This window comes from Heterocephalus glaber, unplaced genomic scaffold (genome assembly GCF_053883595.1).
Source record: "Heterocephalus glaber isolate CG9 unplaced genomic scaffold, H.glaber_assembly_v1.0 deba00001532, whole genome shotgun sequence".
Lineage (NCBI taxonomy): Eukaryota > Metazoa > Chordata > Mammalia > Rodentia > Bathyergidae > Heterocephalus > Heterocephalus glaber.
Genome location: NW_028258330.1, coordinates 5,683,213 through 5,705,112, shown reverse-complemented (window position 1 = coordinate 5,705,112; position 21,900 = coordinate 5,683,213). Strand labels below are relative to the sequence as shown.

The 21,900-nt window shown below is 47.2% G+C and overlaps 1 protein-coding gene across 1 annotated transcript in view; it reads right to left on the bottom strand.

Moving 5' to 3' along the window:
• Positions 1–14,127, bottom strand: part of Bfsp1 (beaded filament structural protein 1) — a 28,813-nt gene extending 14,686 nt beyond the window's left edge. Inside the window, 3 exon segments of the mRNA XM_004840852.4 lie at positions 1,928–2,023; positions 9,871–9,931; positions 13,778–14,127. Coding sequence (XP_004840909.4) covers positions 1,928–2,023; positions 9,871–9,931; positions 13,778–14,127 — 507 coding nt within the window.
• Between the last annotated feature and the right edge of the window lie 7,773 nt (positions 14,128–21,900).

Below are 21,900 nucleotides of genomic sequence, written 5' to 3'. Positions count from 1 at the left end.
TGCATTGCCACACGACTCACTGTGGTTTCCCTAGGAGCAGACCCTGCAAGAAGGACCTGAGTGCACTTAGGTGATTTGAGGATGAAGCCAGGAAACGTGGCCGGGGGGGGCGGGGGGAGAAGCAGGGAGGGTGGCCAGTGAGGATGTCACCAACCAGCTGCCAGTGGGCACCTGGAGCTCCATGCTAGGCAGGTCAGAGAAACGGGCAGCCTCTCCCCACAGAGGTGAGAGGGAGCCAGGGTGTTGATGCATGGGATGCCTGAAATAGATGGTGGGTGCTTAAACTTCTTAAAATTTATTACAGTAAAAGACACATTGCCATGAATCCACCTCAAAATCTTCTCCCTCACCTCAAACACTCTTTTCCCATTGTTCTTGCCACTTTCTGAAGCACTTCTGGAAATTTTCTTTCACAAGTGTCTTTACAAGGTATGACTGAAAGTACAGGGCTGGGGATTTAGCTCAGTGGCATCGCACCTACCTCGAAAGCACAAGGTCCTGAGTTCGATCCCTGGTACCAAAAAAAGTACATACAGTGAATGCTGCCACCAGGTGCTGCTAAAAGGAAAGGCAGGCTCATGAAAACACAACACTGTGTCCTCATCCACCTTATTCGCTGGATCTCACACTGTCTGACTTCTGGCTCTTCCCCAAAGTCAAAATGACCAAGAAGAGTAAAACTTCTGGATCAACTGAGGACATCAAGGCAGCCACAACTGAGACTAAAGACACTCATGAAAGAGGACATTCAGAATGGCTTCAGAAAGGACCAAGAAAGGGCCAGGCATGGTGGTGCACTCCTGTAGTCTCAGTACTTGGGAGGCTGAAGCAGGAGGATCACCACAAGTTTCAGGCCAGCCTGGTTACACAGTAAGTTCAAGGCCAGCCTGAACTATATCATGAGACCCTGTCTCAAACAAAAAGTGGCAAGAACAATGAGATAAGTGTGTTCACAGTGAGGAGGAGCATTTGGAGGCGGATTCATGGCAATGTGCCTTTTACTATAATAAATATTTTAAATTTAAACATTCACCATTATTTCCATTACACCTCATATATTGTCATTGTAATTTTACAAAGTGATTTTGATCCCTTAATTAAGCTACAGCATCTACAGCTAGTCTGTGGTATAGACAGTCTATGCTATAGTCCAGTGGTGGCAAACCTATGGCACAAGTGCCACAGCAGGCTGTTTTTGTCTTTGAAAGCTCTAAAAGGTTCACCATCACTGGTACAGTCTAAGTCAAAATATGAATAGTCAACTTTTTTCAGCCCAGAAAATGCATAAGTACAGAACATACAAATATACACACACATATATGTAGTGTTATAGCTCTTAGTTCTGGAAGAACACATTTTTTCAGGAGCTTCCTCTCCTGTCCTGTCCAAGTTCTCTCCAGCTCTCCAGCCTCACAGGCCGGACTCTGGGGGTCTTGCAGTGCTGGAAAAACCGAATCCTGGAGCCATGGAACCGTGGGCGTGCGGCCGACCTCTCTAGGCTGCTTCCTCATCCTCAAATGCAATGCCAGCTTTCCCTTGTGGTACAGAGGTGGAGTCTACTGGGGCACAGACCCAGGATGCCTCCCTCTGCACCATCTCCACACCTCTGAGGGCTCCTCCCAACATCTGGAGCTGCTCCGAGTCCCATGGGGAGGTGCTGGAGAACCTCCGTCCCTGGGAGCTGATAGGAGGAAGTGGACGCACAGATATGAGTTCCCAACATCACGACCCCAACGCACCCCAACTGCCTACTCCTCTCTGTGCCTGGCTCATCCAGTGTTGCCAGTGACCGGCCTGTCCCCTCGGCCCAGCCCCCGTTTGCTCAGAGGAAAAGACGCCAAAGGTAGCCACTCATCTCCAGACATGAGCACCTGGGCTCACAGATTGATCCCAACCTGGGGAAGGGCTGCAGAGGCGGCACAGTTACCTTTTTGTTCCTGTCCTTGGTCACACTGATATCGTCCTGCAGAAACTGGGCCTCGAGCTGTTGGCGCAGGTTATGCAACAAGGCTTCATCAGCTTCCTGCAAGGAGAAACAGTCGTACACTGGGGTCACAGGCACCATGGGAGCGTCAGGTAGAAGTGCAAAGTCAGTCAGGTGTATGAGCACTCGGACCTCCCAGGAAATGCAGATTGCCATTCCGTCGCAGGTCTGTGAGGGGGGTCTGCAACTCTGTGTTCCAGCAAAGAATCAGTTCAGCCACTGGACCTGTTGTAGAACAGCAGTTCTAACAAGGGTGACTGCACACCCACAGGGACATTCGGCAATGTCCAGAGACACTTTTCATTGTCACAGCTTGAATAGTGGGGTGCTTCTCCTAGTATCTAGTGGGTAGAGCCAGGGAGGTAGCTAAATGTTCTGCAGTCCACAGGACACACACACACGTGCATGCCACAAGCCACAATGAATGCTCTAGCCTAAAATGTCTACAGTCTCTGTGTTGAAACTTTGATCTAGAAACATCTGAGAGTTAGGAAATATCTATAAACCAAGTGACCTTAGCATCTAAGTAACATCTATATTTGTTCCAGGTCTTGCCATCAGTGACTTGAGTTTCTAAGGCTACTCAAAAAAACCATTTCCCCTAGTACTGAAATCCTGTATTTTAATTGTTTTCTCCTAAGATCTGATAGCATTCACCTTGAGACAGAACTTTAAGACAAAATGCATTTTTTAGACTGAGCACTGTCATGAACAGCATCCATTCCTTTGGAGTTGGAAATAAGATTCATTGTAGAAAGATGAATTTGCTCCCCAAACTTTCCCATGATTCAGGTTTTCATCTCTTTGGTCTTATTTGGATAGATCACATTACCTCAAATGGGCACAAGTGGGATCTGGGGGACCCCTCACCCCGACATCTGTGCCATACGCATCTGTCAATCCAAAGCTTCACTCAGAGGGATCTCACTGGCTTATTAATGTCGTGTTAACAGGCAGGATGAATACTGGCAATGAACTCTCATTAATGAAGGTGGCTGTGTGGCTTGGCTAAACCTTTAAGGGCACTGTCCACACTGGGATGAACAGGTAAGATGGTCAAGACACAAGGTCTGGCCAAGGTATTCTGGGACCTGCCACCCTGCACTGTTGGGATATTTCTAGACAGGCCTTGGGATGCATTCTCAGGAAAGGCACTTGATTCTTCCATCATCCTTGTAGAGGCCCCTGGCCTAGGAAGACCTCGGATCACTGATGCTGGCCATGAGGATGTGGGAATGCTTGACCACCGCAAGGGCTCTCGAGTGAGCTTTCCATTCAACGCCAGCTTCACTCCTGTGACACCTTCGTGGAGCCAACAAAAGCCAGCTTCATGAACTCTGGGGACCTGCGCTGGAATAAACATGTGAGATGTGTGCCCACTCCACGAGAGGAGGAGCTCACTGAGAAGGGACTCTACCTGGGAGCTGGGGACACCCCTCATAGAGGCACAGCTCAACCTAGGGAGAGGGGAAGGGGTGCTGGGCAGAGGTCTGGAGCCCATTTCTCCAGGTGTTTTCAATCTGCCCTCTGACCCTCATAAGCCTGCTGAGGATGGGGAGGGTGGAGAATTCTCCAGCATCTCAAGTCTCACCAAAATTCATCCACAATTTATCTGCAGTTACTGGAGCTGAAGAGCTGGAAATAGGATTTAGGGGCCCTTTTTTGTTATTACTTATGTCAGGTAAAAGGGCTGAAGACCAAGACCAGACCAGGCCACAACAAGCCTTTATTAGGGGAATAGATCTGCCGGGCTGTCTCTGAACAAAGGAGAGACAAAAGCAATATGGCTGGGGCAGGGAGAGTCTTTTATAGAGATTGGGGTGGGGTTTGTAGGGGCTGAGGTGGGGTTGAGTGAGGTAGTGACTAGGGAATGGAGGAGCTGGTGATGTCACTAGGTGGTAGGAGGTGAGCGAGTATTAGGTTACTTTCTAGGCGGGAACAGGGGCATGCTGGGAAGAAGGGTTTAGTCTTTGGTGGGAGCAACCATCTTGGCATGATGTCACACAGGGGAGGGGGCAAGGCACCATAGGAAGAGGGCAGCTACTATACATAATAGCTGCTGAGGTGGTGGGGGACCTATCAACTTAGAGATCAAACATTCAGAATTTTAGAAATAGAAGGAACTGGGCTGGGGATTTAGCTCAGTGGTTCTGTCACCTGCCTCACAAGCGCAAGGACCCGAGTTTGATCCCTGGTACTGATATGGAAAAGTTTTAGATAATTTAATAGATTGAATATTAAGGTAGTTGTAAAAGCAAAATAAGTAATGTGTTCTTTTAAGATTTGCTTTTCCTGTAACTCCTCGTTTAAGGTGAAAATTATCTGACTCTAACCAGTAACTTCATTAACCTAACAAAGTTACCATGCAAATTTACGATGTATATGGCCGATCTTGTGTCTGTGACTTGTAAATAGGAACTGGAATTGTATTTACTATCAAAGACCACTAGGGATGAGATAATGGCTAAAAAGGATATAAAAAGGGAAATGCTGAACAAAGGGCGTGGATATTGACCAGACTGGTTTCTGGCATTCCGTCCACTCTCGAGAAGAAATTTTATTACTTTATCCGAATTCTGTGTCTCTGTGCATTTCTTTCCGAGATTTCCGTAACAGTACCAAAAAAAAAAAAAAGAAGAAGAAGAAATAGAAGGAACCCTCAGGGTCATGGGTCCTCAAACTTTGGTTTTCAGTCACAGGTGCCTTCCTTCTAAGAATCCCATGGAAGCCAATGTATAGAATCGAAGCAGGGATGTTTGGGGTTTTGCTTTTGTTTTTGTTTGCAGGAGGATAGGGGCTGAAGACTGAATCCAAGGCATCTCACATACTAAGCATGTGGTGTACCACTGAGCTACACCCACAGCCAGAGATCCTCCTCTTACAGGACACAGTGGACCACAGGGCCTGGTTCTCCCAGCAGACCTACAAGCAACCCCCAGAACCTAAGGTTCTGCTGAGTGCAGCTCAGAGAATGGCAGCTGGGCCAGTGGGCCATTCTCTACTTAACAGACGATCATGGTCTGGAATCTGAGCCCTGAGCTGTGTGCCAAGGAGGGGCACCATCCTGTGGGTGCCGGCCATCCTTTCCCACCTCCTTCTCAGAATCACCCCACAGCAACACTCCGGGTCCCACTGATAAGAGTTTAAAACTGCTCATGGCCATAACAAAAGACCAGTCAGTGCTTGTCCTCTGTCAGGCCCAATCACATGTTCCCATGGGTGGGATGCTTCTACAACCCACTCATGGGGTCCTGCTTTGAAAGAGATCTCCTGATGATGCCCTCCAAGCCCCAAAGGTGAGCCAGGCCAGTAGAATGGAAGCTGCTGGTATGCTGGGGAGAATGCGTTTTGGAAATATTTTCTTTTGTTTGCACCAGAATTCAGAAATGTGTAGACGCTGGTGTTTTTATTATGTCTGGGATGCTGTCAGCTGAATTTTCCAAAGCTTCACCAGCAGGAGCATCTAGATTTTTCTGAATTGATACTCTGGGTTCATTTTAGAAACAATCCAACCCTGGCATTGTGGATGTTCTGGATCTAGAACAGTGATTCTCAGAGTGTGGTCCCTAGGTCACACCACCTGGAAGCTGGTTAGAAATGGAACTACTCTCTCCCCTGTGGATCCCAGACCTACTGGATCAGGATTTCTGGAGCCAGGACCTAGCCATCTGGGTTTTAACACTCTCTGAATGTTGTGGAAGCACAATGAAGACTCAGAACCACTGGTCTAAGACAGGGACACCCATTTCTGAGAAAGGGACCAGAGAAATAAGAGTTCAGAGCACCCTTGAAAATTACCCTTGACAACTTACTCATGGGGACCTAGAAATTCCTTTAAAAACCTTGCTGCTACAGAATGAGCATTCAAGTTCATTAAAGTGACTAATTAGCTAAGATTTAATTCAAAAAACACTTTACCTTCAATCTTGGGTGTCAAAATCTCTCTCTCCCTCTGCACTCTTGCTCCACCCTTCTTTCCTTCAAGCCTCCCTGCTCTTCCCAGATTCTTCTCCTCATCTCTGGAAGTTCATTTCCAGCCTCAAGACCTCTGGGACCAGGAAGCTGCCAGCCCTGACAGTGGGGCTTCGTGTCCCACCGTTCACATTCTGCCCTCCTTGGTCCCTTGCTCTTTCCCATAGATGCACAAACTGTGGGAGAAGCACTTGTGCCAGCCTTTAAATGTGTAAGTCATTTTTAAGTGGAAGCATTTGACTTGAATTTTCATCCCTAAAATTCTAGAGGTTTTAAAGAAAAAAAGAGAGAAACTCTGAAGTCTGCTCCTAAGTTTCCTTAAGATAAGCAAACTCGGGGCTCATTAGGGACCAATAAGCTCCTGTGTCTTCATTTAGCAACAACAAGCTCTAGAGTCAGCTGAAAGTCTTGCTACATTGAGAAGCTGGGAATGTGAAGAAAGGCAGGGAAAGGAAAAAAGCCCATGAGGGCATGTGCCTGAGCAGGTTACCTTGTGACAGCAGGGCTCAGTGTGGGGATCCTCTGAGGGGCTCTGTGGGCCTCTCAGCTGCACTGTCACTGGGAGCCAGGACACCTGGGGAGTCATCCACCCACCCAGCCCCTCAGTGGCTGAGGTTCGGCCCCTGGTGTCAACGCCCAGGACTGTGCCTCACATGGTTGTACAGGTTCCCAGAGCTGGGGAGACACAGGAAGCCATCAGCGTGTCCAGTATGTCTAGGTGACAGTGGATGGGGACCAATGTCAAGAACAAGGGGCATCTTTAACCTACAGCACCTAGCTCTGCATCTGGCTTCTGAAGGCTGCAGATTCCATGACTATTCCTAGGAGTGAGAGGAGGAGCCCGAATCAACAAGTGTAGCCTGTCTACACTCGCCGTGTGAGGGCTGTGGGACTCTGATGTCTTTGAACCTCAAGTGTGAGTTTCTTCACTAGCAGAAGGAAGGGGTTGGACTGGGTGGTGTCTAGGGATGGCACCTGCCCTGCTAATAACCAAAGGCCATTCCAGGGCTCCCCCATGAGAGCAAGGACTTTCCAAGGCTGGCATCTGCATGCTTGGGCACGATTTCCACTGCATCCAAGTACCAGGTGTTCCAGTAGCCTCTCTGTGTTTTTCTGTAGATTGAATCCCTCTTACTTAGATTTATTTGAAAAGAAATATTTTATATCACTTGCTGTAAATAAAAGGTAATCATAAAAATTCACGACTATCAAAAACATTATTCTCTTGTGCACCCTCTAAACTCATCTCCCCTCCCAACAGGATTGGGCATGGCACCCTCTGGGAGAAACTAGCTGGTGGTGCCTGTCACATCAAGGGCTGTGTCCTATGACCACAGGCTGCCCACCACCCTGTCACAGGCAAGGTACATACTTGTACAGAACTATGTCACTTAATGAGCACTGGGCTTGTAGATGTCCTTCCACGCTAATGGTGGTAGGGACCATTATGGTTCCCATTTCACAGACGAGGAAGACAAGGCTCAGAGAGACATGACAGCCATGCAAGGCCGTGTTAGCAGACTACACTCCTCTTCTGGACAGCACAGCTCCTTGTGAGCAGGAGGGAGCGGTCACACCAACCTGTGCTGGTCCTCATCGGAGCTCTGGGCATCATCCTTTTCCAAAACCTTCCTGATGTTCTTGTGAGGCAGACACTTCAAACACCCACACTCTACATCACAATATACTTGTACACAAAGGTGTTGGAGCTAGTAAATGGTGAGACGCCTTTTCCTTAGTTCTCACTGTCTATATTGTCTTATTTTTCTACTGAGACTATGTATTGCTGTCATTGTAAGAAAAAGATAAAGAGGTTTTTAAAACCACTGTCACTCTGCACCAAGGGTAAAAAGAAGGACTTCAAAACTGGGCACAGTAGTGCATGCCTGTGATCACAGCACTTGGGAGACTGAGGCAGGAGGACAGTGAGGTCAAGGTCAGCCTGGGCTACACAGTAAGATCCTGCCAAAAAGAAAAATAAAAGGTTTCCGTTCTTCCTCTTCCTTGAGGTGTGCCCAAGATGGCACTGCAAAAGGGGCAGTCTTGGGAGGAAGTCCAGAGAAAGGGCTGCTCGCAGTGAGGACAAACACTCACTAAGTACCATATAGTGGGGCTGAGGAGGGGCCTGAGGGCCTCAATTGGCACCTAAATGAAGGGCGTTAGGTACCGGTGTCCTTGAAAGTGGTGGCCTGCGGACAAGATGGTGCCCCAGTTGGCAGCCTGCTATCACCACCCAAACCAAGAATGGGATGAGCTAAAGATGTTAGCAGAGCACCTGGGTATCCCAGATGCTGGAAATATGACACTCCCAACTCCAACAACAAGGAGCACAGAGCCTTCACTCTGGCACTCCATGGGCCAAAGAAGGAGCAGCGTCCTTTGGCTTCCCAAAGTGCATCTCACCACCATCTTCGTCTATGGCGTCCCACTTGGCCTGAGTAAGTCCCAGGACATAGAAACTGATGACAACCCTCTCACAGGATCCTGGCTGGACAACACTTCATGTGCTCACACGGAGTAGGGGCACCAGAGGAGGGTGACATTCACTCAGCAAAACGTGGTTTCCCTGGACTCGAATCCTGGTTTTTCCACCAATGAGCATAACAGGCCTTGACAACACCAACTGGGAAGAGCTAGGAACAGCAAACACCCTGAGCTAAGCATGGCTGTCTGGCATGGAGTTTCTTGTGGAGAAGAATCCTAAGGCTCATCTGGGCACAGAGGGAAGAGCCTTGTGTTTTATCAGCACTGTAACTAGGTTACAGGCCTGAAGGGGATGGGAGATGGTGGCCCATGAGCTCTAAGTGAGCAACACTTTAACCCAATCTCCACTGGCCCTTCCACTTTGAAAAGACCAGAAAGGACAATGCCTAAGGCTCTTTGCCATTTCTGGCTTTGTCCAACCCTTTCATCCAAGATTATTCTGTTGTCAGTAGCAGAGTTCTCCCTGCTGCCCCAAAACCCCAGTGAATCAAGCTCACAATGGAAAAGTGGAAGAGGGAAACTGGCCCCATGAAGGCAAGCTCCACACAGCCCTGCAGGAAGGGCTCCAGAGAGAAGCTGAGCTTCCCTTGTTCATTCCTGCACCCATGTGTGGCTACTTTTCATACTCTGACAAAAGGGCTTATGGGAAATGGAAAGTTCTTCCTCTGTTATCTTGAGTCTTTATGAAACAATAATGTCAAGACTCTTAGCCAACAGCAGAATATCTGTGTCCAAATAACCACTGCCCAAAACCATGTTCCTTCCTCAATTTGCTATCTGGGATCAGTGTCTGAATAAGAAGATGCCAGCTGGTCACTATGGCACTGGCACATATTGGTAGCCTAGTGCTGTGATCTGAGTGGTCCCCAAGGGTTCATGAGTTGGAAACTGAGTCCCCAGGATAGGAACATCAAGAGATGGGGGGACCTCCAAGATGTGGGTGCTGGTGGCAGGTCACTGCCAGTCCTTTCCTTGGCCCTGGCTTCCGGTCTTGCCATGTGATCTGTCTTCCTCATGGCCTCCCACCAAGATGTCACCCACCATGAGGTATGGAGCCAGGGGTCCTCACTGGATGTAGCACCACGCTGTTTGGACTTGCAACCTCCAAAAATGTAAGGTAAGGAAGTCTCTTTCTTTACAAATTAGCCAGCCTCAGGTATTTCATTACAGTAATGGAAAACAGACTAGTACACCTGGCATAACAGATAAGCTCCATGGTCCATGTTTCTCCCAGGAGACTGAGTATTCTATGATGGAAAGGTGCAGAAATGAGCATGAGTGAAATTAGGACACTCAGGAAGAGAAGGACAGCAAAAGAAACAGGGAACTCCTGTAATAACACAAACAGAAAGTACACAAAAATAACTGCTTCCAGCATTTAGTCAAGGCTGTAATCACACTACCAAAACCCAAAGGCATGCACAACTCACCTTGTTTAGCCGCTCCAGCATTTCCTTCAGCAGCAGCTGACACTCACACTCGTTTTCATACCTGTGTGTGGACACAAAAGCAAAAGTCGGCAGCATCCATGATTCCACGTGTGGATCACACAGTCAGCATGAAGGTCATTTTGAAACAACATTGCACACTCTCCTTTCAGAAGTTGACTAATTATAAAGAAGTAGCTAAAAAAAAAAAAAAAAAAAAACCTCAAAAAAATCAGAACCCCCCCCAAATTTAAAAACCCAATCCAAAAATGGGCATCTGAAATGAAAAGACACTTCTCAGATGCAGAATTAGAACAGCAAATAAATACATGATAAAATGTTCAACGTCACTGATCATTCGTGAAATGCAAATGAAAACACTGAGATTCCATCTCACTCCAGAAAGAATAACTGCTATCAAGAAATCAACCAACAACAAATGCTATAAGGGGGCCGGGATTTAGCTCAGTGGTTTCGCCGCCTGCTGCACAAGCGCAATGACCCGAGTTCAATCCCCGGCACCAAAACTAAAAAAACAAAAAAAACAAATGCTGTAGGGGCTGTGGGAAAAAGGAACCCTTCTCCAGTGTTGGTGAGAGTGTAGACTGGTACAATCATTATGGACATCAGTGTGGTGATTTCTCAAAAAACTAAAACTAGAGGTTCCATTTGACCCAGCTATACCTCTTTTTGGTATCTTCCCAAAAGAATTAAAAGCATCAGCCAGGGATTTAGCTCAGTGGTTCTGGGGCCTGCCTCGCAAGCTCAAGGTCCCGAGTTCTATCCCCAGTCCCAAAATAAAGCATCATACCATAGTGATATATGCACACCCATGTTTACAGCAGCACAGTTTGTAATAGATAAATCTTGGAAACAGCCCAAGTGCCCATAACTAACAAATGGATAAAGAAGATGTGGGGTTTTTATACAATGGAGTACTACTCTGCCATAAAGGATGATCTTAGACATTTATAGCTAAATGTATGGGCCTTGAGACTATACTCCTAAGTGAAATAAATTAGACACATGTGTTTAAATACATTGTTTCTCTAGTGTGAGAAACCAAAAGTGGAAATAAGGACTGAAATGTATAATGGATGTTGGGAAATGGGAGGAAAATGTTCAAATGGGAAGGGGAACAAGGGAGGAGGAAGGGAGAAAGGAAGGAAGGGACAAGAAAGAAAATGAAAGGAGAAAGAAAAAATGGAAACAAAGCTTTTGTACGAAGGGTGAGGAGAGAACTTGCCCACTGCTTCCCAGTCCTTCACACACCATGGTCCATGAGAAAGTGGTGACATTTGCACACTGTGAGGGACAACTAGAAAAGGTAAATAAGATGAGACTCGCCCTAACAGCCCCCCAACTACCTCCCACCCAGCCGGCCCAAGTTGGAAGGGTTTTACTTTGGCACAAGTGCAACAAAAACACAGCTCAGCACCACTTACAAGGCCACCAGGCACAGGCTGCAGCAACACCATTGCCCTGGCCCGTTACTGCCTATAGTATGCAGCAGCAGGTGTGGGCGGCCATGTTTCCAGATTATGTCACTTACTCCTCACAACAACTGAAAGAGAGCAGCTACTACTATGCCCATGGGAAGATGAGGACACCAATGCAGCCAGCACTTTGCCCTGTTTCTGCCCAACAAAGTCCTCCTCCAGGCTGTGTGCAGTCAGTGCCCTCAACTCTGATGGAGACCCGTGGCTGCATACATACCCTAGCTCCCTCAGGCTCAGCAGAAACAACTGAGGCACAGACCACACCAGCAGGCAGAGCTCCAAGCGCCTAGACAGTAATGCGCTTGAAAAGGTGACTGCCACTGGCCACCTCCCCCATCCTCCCAGCTCTCCCGTGCTACCAGGGCCCCTGGGTCACCTCCCAAATAACAACTGGTGCCAGAATCCCCATCTCCTGCTTGGCTTCTAGAGGCCTCCAAACAAGAAAGGACTCAAGCACCCACACCTGGGTAGAGCACAGAAGCTCCTTGCTGACTGATGCCACTGGGCCAGGGCCACACTTGAACATCCACACAATAAATCAAGCAACAGATTCTAGGAGCAGGTGTGTTTTTTCTCCTAGTCAGTTTCTTTCCAGACTTCCATAAAATGATAGGTATTCAGAAAGGGGAAAAAAATAAGAACCAAGAGAGATTATGTAAAGGTACAAATTTCCAATGATGAATGTCATTATACTGTATACCTAAAATGTACCAATAAAATAAAATTTTTTTAAAAAAAAAAGGTATTCAGACAGCAGAAATCATTCTGGTCAGCAAAGGCTTCCCCCTGGCAAAATTTTACCCATGAAAAGAGAAGATTCCTTCCCAAATGACCTTTTCTCTGTTCCCTGTCACATGTCTCCTGATATCCATTCTTTTTTTTTTAATTTTATTTTATTGGTACATTTTAGGTATACAATATAAAGGCATTCATCTTGGGAAATTTGCACTTTTGCATAATCTCTCTTTGTTCTTATTTTCCTCCTTCCCTTCCCCTCCCTTCAACCCCTCCATCCCTCCCTATTTACAAAGACTTTGTTTCCTTTTTTCATTTTCTCATATTAATTCCATTCCCTTCTTTCCTTTCCCCTACTCCTCCCACTTCCCCTTCCCCTTTGCCCCTTTTCTTCCTATTTCATATTATCTATTATACCTTTTAGTCCTTATTTACATTTTCAGTTTCTCACATCCTGATATCCATTCTTACCTTCACCTAGGAGTTACAACCCTTGAAGTCTGGCTGGCCCACAACTGTCTAGAAGAAAAACTACATTTCCCAGCAATCCTTGCAGCCAAGCATGGCCATGTGACTAAATCCTGGCCAATACGAGGGAGGCAGAAGTCTAAGGGACAGCTTCCAAGTATTTCTGGTTAGCGACAGGATAGATGCTCTTTGTCTCTTCCTCAGCATCCCTCCTGCTCTTTTACGCTGCAGCCTGGGACATGGGTGCTGCCCAGGAGCAAGCTCCCTGCTGGCTAATGCCACCAGCCAGGGCCGTTCAAATAGCTGTGGCTGCCCAAGCCCTGAGTTCCAGTTCCTGTGCAGCAGTTCCCCAGCTGGGTGACCTGGCCCCAAATCCCTATGTGACTAAACCTCAGTATCAGGCGGGGATGGTCCCACACGCCTGTAATCCCAGCACTTTGGGAGGCTGAGGCAGGAGAATCACAAGCTCAATCCCAGCCTGGAAAACTCAGTGATTTAGCAAGACCCTGTTTCAAGATTTTTTTAAAAAGTTAAAAACAGCTGAGCATGCAGCTCAGGACAAAAGTCTTAAGCCCAATCCCTGGTGTCCCCCACCCCCCAAAAAACCCTCAATTCCATTCTGTAAAATGACACCGTAAGGATAAAGCTGAAAGCATTAAATAACAGTGCTACACCGCAAAATCATTGTGCTAAAAGAAGGCCCGCATAAAAGAGTAGATAGTCCTGCAAAATTGTAGAACAGGCAAAATTAATCTGCGGTGACAGAAATGAGAAAACTTTGGGCTTGGGAACAAGGACTGGCAAGAGGAGAGCGGAAATACTCCTGGGTGGCTACACGGGATAGATGCATCCGTCCAGAATCACCAAACTATGAGTTTACAATCTGTGCACTGTAAATTTTTACCTGAATTTTAAAATACATGAGACGCGAATGAGACCATTTCATGTTCACTGTGAAAAGCCATCAAAATGAAAGCTTGCCTTACTTTCCCCCCACCCCCAATACTGGGACTGAACCCAGGGCCTTCCCCTTGACCTACATTCCCCAGCCTCCCCACTTTTTTTGAGACAGGGCTGGGCTTGCATTCAAGATCCTCCTGCCTCCAACTCCTGGCATGCTGGGATCACATCATGCGTCCCTTCTGCTGTGGGTCCCTTCTGCTGTGCGTCCCTTCGGCTGTGCCTCGGTTTCCCTCCGCGCCGCTTACTTGGTCCTGAACTCGTCGAGCGCGCGCTGTGCCTCCACGCTCTGGCGCAGCAGCTGGGTGCGCTCGGCCGCCAGGTCCCCCGCGCGCCTCCGGTTGGACTCGGCGTGTCGCGCTAGGGCGTCCTCGGGCCCCGCCAGTTCGCCCAGGCGCCTGAAGGTGTCGAGCTGCCCGCGCAGCCCCGCGTGGCGCTGCTCTAGCGCCCGAGCGCGCTGCACGTGGGCGGCCACGCGCTCCCCCAGGCCCTGCAGCGGCGCGGGGCTAGGGGGCCCGGCGATCGCATCCCGCTCGGGCTCCGCGGCGCGCTCGTAGCGCTCCCGGCGGGCCTGGAACACGTAGCTGCGGTGGTACATGACTCCGTGAGGGCGGCGGCCCGGCCGTGGCCTCCTGTATATAACCCCTCGGCCCCCTGCGCTTGGCACGTTCCAGAGCCGGCCCGCCGCTGGCCCCCTGTGCCTGGGCATAGACAATGGGACGGCAGCGGGCGCTTTGTGAGCGGATTAGCGGCGCATCCAGCGCCGGGGTGGGGAAGTCACCGCAGCCGCCAGGGTTTTGTTCCCTGATTGGGAGACCCGGGGCCCCAGAGTGGAGTGAGTACGGGGACAAGGGGGGCTGGGCGTGCTGTCCACCGATCCCTGGGAGCTACGAGGGCCACCGAGGCCAGCGTGTGGCCCCAGGACTTCTCTCCTCTTCCTGTTAGAGCCCGAAACAGTGACCTTTTGTCTTTTCCCCTGGTTCTGTAAGCAGCTCCTTTCTGCGACCATGGTGTGGGGCTCCATGGTAGGAGTTCCTACTAACACCGCTTGAGCGTATTTGGGGAGAATGCCCCGGCACTGTAACTTAGGGAGCATGTGCGGTGAGCTGTTGTAATTTCCCCATCCAGGATTTTGATGTCTTTTCTCCAGTGGGAAAAACAAGTGGAGCTTTTTTTTGTTACCCTTTCTGCCTTGTATGCACCATGTTGTTTCTGTTCTGCAATGCCAATCATGGACTGAAACCTCTACGAACTGTAAGCCAAATAAACCCCTTCCCCTCTAACTTTGGGTCTCGGGTATTTTGTCTCAGCAATGAGAATAAAGTAACAAACACAGAAATTTGGTACCAGAAAAGTGGGGTCATTGCTGTAACATTACTTGGCCATGTGGCTCAAAAGCCTTTGGAACTGGCTTGTGGGAAGGGGAAGAGTTAGGAAAGATCAGGAGATGTTGGCTACAGAGGCAGCACTGGAACGCCTTAGGCTGTTTTGTATGGAAGATTCTGGTCAGGGCTCAGAAGACCAGAAGGCAGGTGAAGACCAGAAGGCCGGTAAAGACCAGGCTCTGGAGGTTTCTGTTGGGAAGGACTGTATTGGCTGTTGGACTCCAGACTGTGGGACTGAATAACCTTTGCCCCTTTTTCTCCAGCCCCATTGTGATTAAAATGTGAGTTAATGGATGGAGATGTTTGTTAGTCTAGAGATGCTAGATAGGGATCTGTAACCGACCTAGGGTCCCAGAGTAAACTACTCAACTCTTTGTTTATCCAGAACTGATATTCCAGGCACCACAATTGTTAGAACAAGCTGCAGATGTCTGCTGACCATCAATATGTGACAGTCGACCACTAACCTTTGTCCCCTTTTCTTTGATATGTTAACTTCCCCCTCAACCCCCCCCCTATAAAAACAGCCTCGGATTCTGAGCCAGTTGCCTCTCTAAGCTATTTTGCTTCGGGAGTGCCGTCTGGCCAGACTAATAAAGGTCTGTTTCCCAACTTGGCCGGTGTGTTCCTTCCCGGGTGTTCTTCGCTGTAGTCAGCTCCTCGGAGCATTTGGTAAGGCTCTTGGTCTTACATTCTGAAGACACCGCTGGGATTCCTGGGTGTGCTTCACTAGTCAGCTCCTCAGAGCGTTTGGTAAGGCCCTCGGTCTTACACAGACAATGTGTGTTATGGCTTGGCAAAAAGTTTGTCTGCATTTTGTTTGTGTCCAGAGACTTTGCCTGAGACTGAGATTAGGGGCAGTGCACTAATTAATCTTGCAGAAGAAATTTCAAGGCAGTCAAATATTGAGGCAGTAGTATGGCTACTGTTGGGGGCTTTTAGCCAGATCTATGTTGAGAATCAAGATTGAAGAGCCATGCTAATGATCTAAAATGTTTTGAGTTTGGCAAGAAAGGAAGTTCCAGTATAGCTGTGGTCTGCAAAGGTAGAGCAGAGGAGATCTTGATTGCTGATAAGGAACAGGAGACTAGAAAAGATGGCTTGAGGACCTCACAGGAAGCAGAAGGACTCCACCCTTCGCAGTCTCAGAATTGTAAAGGTGAAAGATTTTGCTTTGAAAAGAAAGCCCCAGAGCACCATGTTTCAGAATGGCAGCGACCTAGGAAAGTTGTTCCAAAGTGGCAGCCAAGGGAATTTGTTTCTCAGGATTGGGTTCAGAGTGCTCAGTGATCCAGGCACTCAACCCTTAAAGCCAAGAGAGAAAGAAGCCTGGCTACTGCTCCAGCTGGCAGCAGACCTTGGTATCATCCACATGGTGCTGGTTTTAGGTCCATGCAGAATGGAAGAGTTGTAGGTTCAGGGAGCCTTCCACCCAGATTTCCGAAGAAGGCCTGGGAGGCCAGGAAGTGTGCTCCTGAGAGGGCAGTGTATGAATCTGTGAGTGTGAAGCCAAAGGTGCAATGGAGATCACAGACATTTGAAGAACCCAGGAGTGTGAATCGTTTGAGGAAAACTGCAAGGAGGGAGCAGAGCCAGCCCAGGAGAGAAGCCAGGAGAGCTATAACAACCCTCAGTGCCACAGGGGTGGAGCCACCCAACCCATTTGGAATTCACAACTTGCTACAGATTGTCTCAGATGCTAGAAGTGGAACTGTGGGACTTAATGTTTGCCCTACTGGATTTTGGACTTACTTTGGTCCCATTCCTTTGTATCCTCCTATTTGTACCTTTTGGAATGGTAATGTCTATCTTGTGCCATTGAATGATGGAAATGTTTGACTTTCTTTTCATTTGTACAGGGGCTTGGAACTAAGAGTTTGCCTTAAATCTCAGAGGAGACTTTGGACTTGGACTTTTCAGCAATGCTGAAACTATTAGGACTTTGGCAACTCTTAAAAATGGACTAAATGCTTTTTTGCATAAAGGGATATGCATGAGTCTTTGGGGAGCCAGGGGCAGAGTGTTATGGTTTGTGTTTAGCTGTGCCCCCCAAAGCCTCATGCCAGTGCTCACTTCAGCAGCACATATACCAAAGCCTCATGCCAATGAAGTGGAACTTTCTTTTTCAGAGGTAGTTTAATCTGGAAAGTATAATGCTGGTGTGGGACTGCATAACCTTTGTTCCTTTTTCTCCAGCCCCATTGTGATTAAAATGTGAGTTAATGGACAGAGATGCTTGTTAGTTTAGGGACACTAGATAGGGATCTATAACAGACCTAGAGTCCCAGAGTAAACTACTCAACTCTTTGTTTACCCGGAACTGATATTCCAGGCACCACAATTGTTAGAACAAGCTGCAGATGTCTGCTGACCATCAATATGTGACAGTCGGCCACTAACCTTTGTCCCCTTTTCTTTAATTCTATATGTTAACTTCCCCCTCAACCCCCTATAAAAACAGCCTCGGATTCTGAGCCAGTTGCCTCTCTAAGCTATTTTGCTTCAGGAGTGCCGTCTGGCCAGACTAATAAAGGTCTGTTTTCCAACTTGTCCGGTGTGTTCCTTCCCGGGTGTTCTTCGCTGTAGTCAGCTCCTCGGAGCGTTTGGTAAGGCTCTTGGTCTTACATTCTGAAGGCACAGCTGGGATCCCTGGGTGTGCTTCACTAGCCAGCTCCTTGGAGCATTTGGTAAGGCTCTTGGTCTTACATTCTGAAGGCACCGCTGGGATTCCTGGGTGTGCTTCAGTAGTCAGCTCCTTGGAGCGTTTGGTAAGGCCCTCGGTCTTACACTGGGGTTAAGGGTGTGTGATTACTAAATCACTACATGTAAACAATTAGTTTGGCGCCCCCCCTAATATGGGTAGTCTGAATAAGATAAAAGGGGCAGAAAGATGCTGATAACTTTTGTTACCCTTGCTGCCTTATGTGCCCTATGTTGTTTCTGTTCTGTGATGCTTCTTTGCCATCCCAGCCTTGGAGCCAGCTGATTATGGACTGAAACCTCTATGAACTGTAAGCCAAATAAACCTCTTCCCCTCTAAAAAAAACAAAAAAAAACAAGTGGAACTGGAAAAGAACCAAGGAATGGAGTGTGGGACTGCATAACCTTTGTTCCTTTTCTCCAGCCCCATTGTGATTAAATGTGAGTTAATGGATAAAGATGCTTGTTAGTTTTGGGACACTAGATAAAAATCTGTAACAGACCTAAAGTCCCAAAGTAAACTACTCAACTCCTTGTTTGCCCGGAACTGATGTTCCGGACACCACAATCTATAGAACAAGCTGCAAATGTCTGCTGACCCTCAATACGTGACAGTCGACCATTAACCTTTGTCCCCTTTTCTTTAATTCTATATGTTAACTTCCCCCTCAACCCCCTATAAAAACAGCCTTGGACTGTGAGCCAGTTGCCTCTCTAAGCTATTTTGCTTTGGGAGTGCCATCTGGCCAGACTAATAAAGGTCTGTTTTACTTTCCAACTTGTCCGGTGTGTTCCTTCCCAGGTGTTCTTCGCTGCAGTCAGCTCCTCGGAGCGTTTGGTAAGGCCAACGGCCTTACAGGAGGAGGGAGAGGGAAGGGGAAATAAAAAGAATTAAGATGTGTTATGTGCATGTACCAATGCCCCCTGATGAATGTGATCACTGTATACTGCAAGCGTGGAATAATAAAAATAAGATTAAAGGGGTTTAGGATTTAGCTCAGTGGTTCTGCCACCTGTCTCGCAACCAAAAGGTCCCTAGTTTGATCCCCAGTACCAAAAAAAAAGGGGCAGGGGGGAATAAGATTAAAAACGTAAAAACAAGTAAAACACTACTCATGATGTAGGGAATAGATTCTTTGAGCTAAAGAAAAATCCATACCATCTAAATTTAATAAATAGACCAACTCTCAATTGGATTTTGGCCACTGGGTTTCATTTTAATCATTATTAGGGAAATAATGGATTTTGATGACAAGCTCATATATATTAAATATTTAATAGCCAAGCTTTGAGAAATTTGAAAATGAACTGTGGTAGGTATGAAAAGAAATTAATACCACTTGATGAGAATGTTCCTGAATATAAATATTTTGTCATATCTACAGTTTTAAAAATCATTATCAAAAGAAGTATTTTCTTAAAAATAAGGATTAGCAGAACCATATAATAACCAGCTAGCTGTATGAATTGCACATAATTATACTACAAATTAAAGTCATAGCTATCAAAGATAGAAAGTTACATGGATCTTCTTCACTGAGTTTATTGCAGCTCCAAAGAGCTGTGAAATAATGGATTAAGTGGAGGATAAAGCTATGTAAGGTTCTAAACCATGCTGGTGGGGGCTATTGTTCTATTTCCTTCTCATAAATGGTTTAAAAATAGGTTTTCTGGCCAAATCAGAGTTGCACGAGCATTTTTGGAAGGTCCACATATACCTCACTGGTGGTGATGCTAAATAGGTTTCAGGCTCCCTCCAGAGCAGAGGATACACAAAGAAGAACTAAGTCATAGTTCCTTTTGACATTGAGTGGTATGGCTACAGAACAAACCACCCCAAAGTTAAGTGTCACACAGTGACAAGTATTCATGGTCACACTCCAGGTCCCCAGGGCTGGCAGCTGATAGCACTACTCCCAGCTGCAGGGCTTCTGATCAGTTCCAAATCCACCCCACCCCCTTCCTCCTGCTTGAGCTGAGGCAGAGGCCAAGAGCCCTCCCAGGCTTTGTGTGAGTCACAAGTGCTCACATCCTGTTGGCCAGAACAAATAACAGGGTCATAGCCAAGTCAAGAGCCACAGAAGAGGCGGGCTCACCCTGAGGGCATGATGAGGATGTGAGGTGAAGACAGGGACCAGGAAGACTGACTTACCACACAGAGTGATCACCCTGGAGACAAACATACTCCAGAAATACAACAAAGTGAACAGTGCTGTTCCCATTTAATCCACAGGGACAAATTTTATAAAATACCAATCTACAAAGCGTAGTTCCAAGAGGTTAATTTTTTGGTTTTGCTTTTTATTTTTTGAGACAGCATCTCTCTATGTAGTCTGGGCCAGCCTTAATCTTGCTATGCAGCCTGTGCAGTCCTCAAACTTTCGACCCTTCCGCCTCAGCCTCCCAGAGTGGTGGGATTAGAGGCCTGCACCTCCACACCAGATGAGAATTATTGAACAAGGTCAAGTTCTGGCCCTCAGGGTGCAAGACATAATTCATACACAACTAATTAAAACACAAAAAAGTCAGGATAAGCTGAGATAGGGATTCTCACAAAATTCTATGGTCAAAGAAAAGGCACTCTGTTTAGCATGTGGGCAGGGAGAGTTGAGTCCTAAAAGGGGGAGGACCACAAAGGGGCTGATTGGAGCAATGGCAGAGTAAGCCATGCCCCTGAACTTGGTGAGGCTGACCCCAGGGTCCCAAATGATAGAGATCATGGGGGCAGCGGGCCCCATACCAGATGGCCGCACTGAACCCCAGAATGATTGCTACTACTCCAAGCCCCACTCAAAACTGGCAGCAAATAATTACATAGTAAGATCCTGTCTCAAAAAACCAAAAAGAAGATTTTTTTTTTTTTTAGTGTAAAACTCCACAGAAGAATAGAAGATATCGTTGGACAGTGCATGTCAAGAATCTTTCAGAAGACTGAACAGAGGGAGTTCCCCAAGGTGGAGAAAGCTGAGAGCCAAGATCCTAAGAGGGGACTGGGAAAAAGAAACCACAGAGAATCGCAGAAAAGCTGGGTATAGCTAAAGTGCGTCACTCCGTCACACTAGGAGGAGGAAGTGGACCACAGTCCGTTTACCCCACAGAAACAGACATACCCCAGAACTGACATTTCAGAAGAAAGGGTGCAGCACAGAGGGGACTCCAGGGGTTTACTGAGCATTGGAATAATCTCTCACTTCTGGCGGCACAACCCAGCGACTGCCCAAGCCCTATGGCGACAGGTGACCCGGAAGTTATTCAGTGATGACACTAAGTCCAGGGTCACAGGCACAGGCAGAGGCAGGAAGGAGGCCACACTGAAAACAAGGGATTTGAAGAAGCAGAGGCCTGGTGAAGGCTGAGTCTGCTTCCCTAGTCACCTGGCGTTTATCCCCCTAGGCAGGAGATGTGGGACAAGTCTTGAGGGAAACCCATGACTTTGGAGAAAAAGGTTGGCAGCTCTTCAACTAGGAACGTTCACTGCTTGGCTTTCTGTCCAGCCTGGTCCATCCTGGATGGTGTGCACCAAGGTGATTCAAACCCAAGCCATCAACCCCCAGGCCAAGGTTCATTTTAGAATAAAACTTCACTTGTTGTATCATAGGATCTTTTAAATTTTCCTCTTCTTAAATTTTTTTGGAAACTTAATGCCTTTCTCAAAAAGTATAGATTCACTAAGAGTTGTATAATTTCCATCATCCCACACCAGACTGTGGTACCATTGTGATATCCTGACTCCTATCTATTGATGCTATTTAAAGTATAAATATCTCTTTGGAATTTTGCTATGATTTATAGGATTTTTATCTCCCATGAGGAAAGACATTAAATTGATGGAGCTCAAAAAACATGATAACGAGATGAATCCATGGCTGGATTTCACTTCTAACTGGTTATCTCAGTTCAGACTCCCTAGAAACATATTAAAATCAATCAACATGCAAATATGTAGCTGGGACTCCCTAGCAGTGAACCTAACATCCACAGATCCAACCAATCACATATTGAAACCACTCAGAGTAAAAATACTATGCACAGAGTGGTGGCACACACCTGTAATCCCAGCACTCAGGAGGCTAAGGCAGGAGAATTGTCGTGAGTTCCAGACCAGCCTGAACTACATGACAAGACCTACTCTTGAAAATAAACAAAAAAAAGAAAGAAAAATGTTTCTGTACTGAACACACCCAGACTTCTTTCTTGTCATTATTCCCTAAGCAACTGAGGACAATGCCTATTTATATAATGGTGACATAGGGATTTGTGCCCTTATAAAAGAGACCTGACAAAGC